The sequence below is a fragment of the Alligator sinensis genome, unplaced genomic scaffold (assembly GCF_000455745.1).
Source record: "Alligator sinensis unplaced genomic scaffold, ASM45574v1 scaffold1308_1, whole genome shotgun sequence".
NCBI lineage: Eukaryota > Metazoa > Chordata > Crocodylia > Alligatoridae > Alligator > Alligator sinensis.
In genome coordinates, this window is record NW_005842416.1 from 1,285,283 (window position 1) to 1,291,417 (window position 6,135).

Below are 6,135 nucleotides of genomic sequence, written 5' to 3' on the forward strand. Positions count from 1 at the left end.
TTATTTTGTATTTTCCTTTCTTGAGTCATCTTACCACTTCAGAATTTCTTCCTTTTCTTGTTTATCATGTATGTTAAATTCCCTTGCTTACTGACAGTTGCTGTTGCTAAACTACTGTTTGCCAAGCTGTTCTGCTCAAAACTCATATTGAATAGAAAATTCAGACTTGTGTTAATACAAACGAAAAAGCCATAAATTTAATGATAAAGTTTAATTAATCTTTTATTATTCCCATCTTTGAAGCTCTGGTGATAAATTGCAGCGTTGGCCAAAAGCACTTCTAGTGATTCATTGCTTGAGACCAGCACTTAATGTATCATCAAAAGTGGACAGCTTTCTTTATTTCATGGGTTATTTAATTTGAGAAAGGGAAAGTAACACAAACCTTAAATTTCTTACTCCAGCTATTCTTTTTTAGGAGCCAAAGTCAACATTTATGTTTCCCCAGTGCCTCTCACTTTCACCGAGGAATGTTTAGAAACTTAAATTTCTACTTTTTTATGACGAGTTCTTCTGTGCAAATGCACTGGATTTGTTGAGCTAATGCTGTTTTCCTGGATCTTTCCTTCTTTTCCTGTCTGTGCTTCACTCCTTCCCAACTTTGCAATGTAGCAAGCTGAACAGTTGTTCAATCAGATGTACAATCCAGTAAGTCCTTTCTGAAAGTGCCCGCTGTAACATACGAAAGCATGAGGATCCATTAACCCAACACTGTGTTGTGTTTTTCCTCTGTGGAGCTTTGCAGAATGTTTCTGATGCCCACCTATTTCAGTTATGTCAAAATAAATGAGCTCTGTGGACTTCAAGGCTATTTCATTTGAACATGAAATACATTATTTAGAAACTGGATTACTAAAACTGCTAATTTCAAATGCCACTGCCTTCAGGTCCTCAACTTCTCCATTGTAAAAAGCATGCACAATTCAGTTGATTTTTGTTTCAATTTAGTTCTGTTTTTTAATGCTATGCTCATGGGGTACTTTTATTTGATCCTTCAAACTCAAAATATCTAATGATTTATTGATAATATTGTGATTAGAGCAGTAAGAGTGACTTTTTCTAGTATATTTTCTATAGTTGCAGCATGATCAAATTAGTTTAGAAGGCAAGGGATCACTTTTATTAGTGAAGGATTGTGCGTGTTGAGCACTTTCAGGTTTTTTTAAAAAACACATAAGCATCATATTTAGACAAGGAATGCTAAAAATATAGAACCATGAAAACAAATAGCAAAGCTTTTTTAAACAAGGAAGTATAATCATGTTTTCCTTGTTTAACATTATTGTCCTTCCTGATGCTTGCTTTAATTATACTGTATTCTTTTTTCAAGTTGAGGAAGAACAATAATAAACACTGCTATCTCTACTTCTTTCTCCACAGAGCTTTGTGTTTTTATTTTCTGGCAGGTACAAACTGCTGTTAGCATCACAGGACAGAAATAATACCTAACTGGATTGTACTAACATGCTATGTAGTAACATAGCAATTTATGACTTCCAGATTACATAGTAATTAGATTTGGAATTACCATGTAATTGCAATTGAAAGTACCGGATAACTGATTTTACATCATAACATATTATTCATATAGTATGCTATTTTATGCTGGGCAGATGCTGTTCATGGGACTTTTGGTGTTAGCTTCAGTGGTCCTCAGTTTCAACCTTATTGTCTGTTCCTCTGTTACTGAGTAATTTCTAATGATGTAATAGAAATGTCTTATATATTTATGGGGGGCTAGATCCCATAGAATGTACTATATTTTGCTTCCTGAAAACTACCAGTTAGTTTCATTTAAACTCAGTCAAAATTGGTCATACAAGAATGAAAAACCTAATTATATATATACCTTGCCATCCAACATACGATAGCAATAAAATTATTTTCACTCTACGTGATAGAATTGTTTTTCTATATGAGTTTGTGTCCTCTATGTGATAGGTTTATAAGCAGACCATGTACTTCTATACATCATCTACACTCCTCTAGTGCATATCTCTTGTTTATTGAGGTTTGTATTACAGTTTGCTGGCTCCCTTTGGACGATTTCCCTCCATTTTCAGCTTTAGTCATACTGTTGTACTAATTGTTACCTATTATCCATTAGTTTATTCATATCTAGTGTCCCATATTGGGCAGTTTTTTCTGCTTTAACATATTTATTTTTCACAGGGATCACCAGTTGAAAACACTGAATGAAAACTTTTTTATTTGATCTTAGGCAGAAATTAATTACAGTATATCGTCATTATACATCTCTAGTTATCGTCCCACTTCCCCTGTTCTGTTTTGTATATTCTGGAAGTGAAGTGTTTTTTTGTTTTTTGTTTTTTTCCCCCCTAAATTGATCTAAAGACTGGGTATAAAATGGTGAACTCACTCATATCAATGGCAAGATTCAAATCAACTTTTCTTAGGGCCAAAATTTCAGCTTTGTTTAGATCACGGGTGTCCAACCTTTTTGAATGTGGGGCCGGATCATGAACTTTTTATCACCCAGTGGGCCAGTGAGCCATATTCAAAGACCTCACAGGAAGCAGTATCACATCACCCCCCCCCAAAACGAAAGTACAGTGTTTACTTTCGTTTCCCATCGCAGCACTTCAGGCCTCAGAAAACAGGTTAGAGAGCCGCATGGCGGCCTGCGGGCCGTATGTTGGACAAGCGTGGTTTAGATGTCTTGATTGCAGTTACTAGTGGTAAGCCAACTTTGTATCTAATAAGTCATTAGACCTTCTACTTTATTAAATTTTTCTTCACCGTTTCATCAAATGATCATGATATAGTGGATGGCAAGCAACAGATATGTACCATTAAACTTTCAACTGTTTTTACATTAAACCTTTCTTTCACTTAAAAGTAAATTTTAAAGGAATCCTATTCCCCCTCATACTGGAGATTCCTGTTTTAGTAAAAAGGTAATAAGCCTTCTTGCTAGCTCAGAGAACTCAGGGGCATCCCCAGTTGTCACTTATCTGGCACTTTTCAAAAATCCAGTGAGACAGGCCAGTGTGTTTTATACTGCTAGGTCGTTTGCAGTGAAAGTGGTAAAAATGTAGAAGAAGCCTAAATCCTTTTTGTGAGGATATTTACAGTGAATTTAGTGGGATTGCTTGCACGATCAAGATTAATAGAATCTGATTCTTGTTCTAATTTACTCTTGTGTAGACAATGAATACTTTTTGAATTACTCAAGGAATGCCCTATGCTTATCAGGATTGGTTATAAAACAGTTACCTGATTGTTTTTGTCCTGTAATTGAAAATACTCCCTTTTTTGGTGACATTTAGTCATTGTGAATGCTCTTTGGAACATTAGGACTCGATTCTCCAAATGTTGTACAAGAGCAATGTAAAATCAAAATTCAAGGCACCTGCAGGGTCAACTCTAAATTGTGCAACTCAGCCCCAGAGGTGATGTCTTAAAATAACTGAAATTAAATGAGATACTAAAACCAGTCAATGGAGCAAATTCTGAAGACAAACTTTGAAGGATCTTAAAAAGTATTTCCTTGCATGTACACTTCTGCTTTTTCCTTTAACTTTTCTTTTATTAACTTATCAGTTGATTTTTTTGACTTTTAAATTAAGGCATATTATATCCATCCATCCATACTATGCAGAATAATGCATGCAGGATTGTGCCTATTTAATAAACAAAATAATTAAATTTATATGCGTGTAGTACAATATTTTGATATTGCTGTAGATAATTTCCTATTCATATATCAAAATTTACTTGCCTCTAATTGGAGATACAAAATAAACAAGCAGGGTTGATATAATTTTCTTTATTCTTTTGTTGTAAGAATTGGAGAAATTTAAATATTAAAGTGATATTCTGTACATTTTGGGATGTTTAGCAACAACAAAAAATTCATTACTGAAATACAGCACAGCATCAGCTAATAATTGAATGTAAATAGTATATGTTGTTCAAAATATAACCTTGTAATTAGTAGTAATTAATACCTGGCTTATAAATATTCATAATTAACATATTTTACTGAGGCACTGTTATTGGTAGGCAATAGTATTGTTAAAAATAAAAGTAGTATCACGCCCTCAAAATAATTCACAAGATGATATTAGCATTTACTTTGTGTATATAGGTGGTTTATGCTAATAAGAAAATTTAGTCCTAGAAGAAACATTTCAGATTATCTGTTAACAAACTGCAGAGTTCTGAATTACTCTTCCAAAACTTTGATCAACTTCTCAATTGTCAGTGAATTTGGACTTGCCAGAAATATTCAGAGCAAACGCTCTTGTCTCATATATGTCAGTGAAACTCAGAATTCTTGTTGGGCTGCTCCCATGGGGAAATACCTTAATAATGACGTATAATAAAAGATAGCGAGACTGGACTCCTAAATAATACAAAATCAATCCTACAGAAATTTCTGAAGTCTTATTTCTTTTTCTGAACTGTCAGCTGTGCTAGATGTCTTTTGACTGCTTAACTCATCTTTCTGAAAAGAAGCCAATCACTGCTTATCCAAGATACTGAAAAACCTGATTAGATGTCCGTTAAATTAAATGGAAAGATTTCCAGAGACTTCAAAGGGGATTAAATATAGCCATACTTGGTTTGATTCTCAAATGTAAGCATATCTGTCTCTTAAGTGCCTGATCCTAAATTCTCTCAACACTTGTTAACTGGAGTGGACAAAAGGGTGCAGAGATATGCTAAAAACATACAGTAATCACTAGGCCTTTGTTTAAATTGTGGGCCAATCTTGTAGCACAGTGACTCCTTTAAAATTTGAGTCCCCCCCCCCCCCCAAACCCCCCCCCCCAACACATCCCCCAGCCGCTGATTGGCTGAGGGCCCTGGCGGCCCTTCTGGTTGCTGCTTGCTCGTGATGGATGGGAGGTGAAAATTGCAGTTTTAAAAATGCCAGTTTTTGCCTCCTGCCACTTGTTGCTGACCAGACAGGAGGCAAAAACAGCAGCATATTTAAAACCGTGGTTTTCATCTCCTGGCATCAGGAGTGAGTGGCGAGTGGTGGGACTGATGAGGCTTCTCCGCCAATCAGTGGCAGAGGGATGTGTGGGGGTTACTCCAGGATTAAAGAAGCCACCATGCCACAAGCTGGGCCCACAGTTTAAATTAGGCCCTAGTAATCTCACCCATATATATTCAAGCTCCTAACAACAGCTATGTTGGCTTAAGTTCCATAGTACATTTAGACCATACCAAGAATACTTAAAACATGAGCATTTACTTATTAAAAGTTGTTAATTTGTGCTAAGTGGCCTGTCAGCAATTCAAAATTAGACCACTTCAGGCAAGGTTTAACTCTGGGCCATGCTATTTAGCTCATGTTAGGATAACTTCAGTCTGCTCCAGGGGGATAAAATGAGCAATTTGCAGTCCTCCAGCATCCTAGGATGCATTGCTTCTACCCTTCCTGCACCCAGAGCAGGGGTAGAGCCCAGGTGTCTTGGCTCCTAGCTATGCCCCTGCTTGCCAGCCCTCTAGTGGCAAGTCAGGGCTGTGCAGGCAGGAAATGGTATTAACCCTCAACCTGTAAACGCTTACAGCATATTTTACTGCCTAAAATTTCCCAGATTAAGTATGGTCTACGTGTAACATGTAACTTCACCTAATATTATAGTTCTAGTCTATACAAAGTGCTTATGTAAGAAAAGATCTCAACTTTTAAAAGGCCCTACAGGTACAGAGTCCTATTAAACTAAGGGTGCTAAAAGTCACACAATGATAGAGTCCCTATATATTCCTTTGTATGTTCTATTATGTATGAATTAGCAAACTGTGCATCAAGAATGACGGTGAGAAGGCGGGGGGAGGGGCAAGGCCAGTGCCGCACCACCACCACCATGTGCTGCCCTTGCCACCTCCAAGGAGCTGGCCTTGCCCCCCCTCCCCACTCTGTCCCTGGCTCCATCCCCGCTGTCATTTTCCGCCCCGCTGCTCCACGTCTGGTCCTGTGCCAGCCCCCTCCTTTGTCGCCTTCATCACTATTGCCATGGTGGTGCTCCATCCTACTGTCATTCTTGATGGGCAGTTCGCTCTGCGCGCAGCACTGGCTGGAGCCACGTCCTGCCAGGAGCCACGCCCCCCAAAGAGCGTTACAGACAGACAGGCGGACTCAGTCCTTTCTATATAGAA

At 37.6% G+C, this 6,135-nt stretch overlaps 1 protein-coding gene across 1 annotated transcript in view; it reads left to right on the forward strand.

Annotated features, from left to right (window-relative positions):
* The window catches only part of LOC102387461 (ERC protein 2), a 500,449-nt gene that overhangs the window by 460,190 nt on the left and 34,124 nt on the right, over positions 1 to 6,135 (forward strand). Inside the window, exon 10 of the mRNA XM_025211594.1 lies at positions 613 to 648. Coding sequence (XP_025067379.1) covers positions 613 to 648 — 36 coding nt within the window. The remainder of the gene's footprint in view (positions 1 to 612; positions 649 to 6,135) is intronic.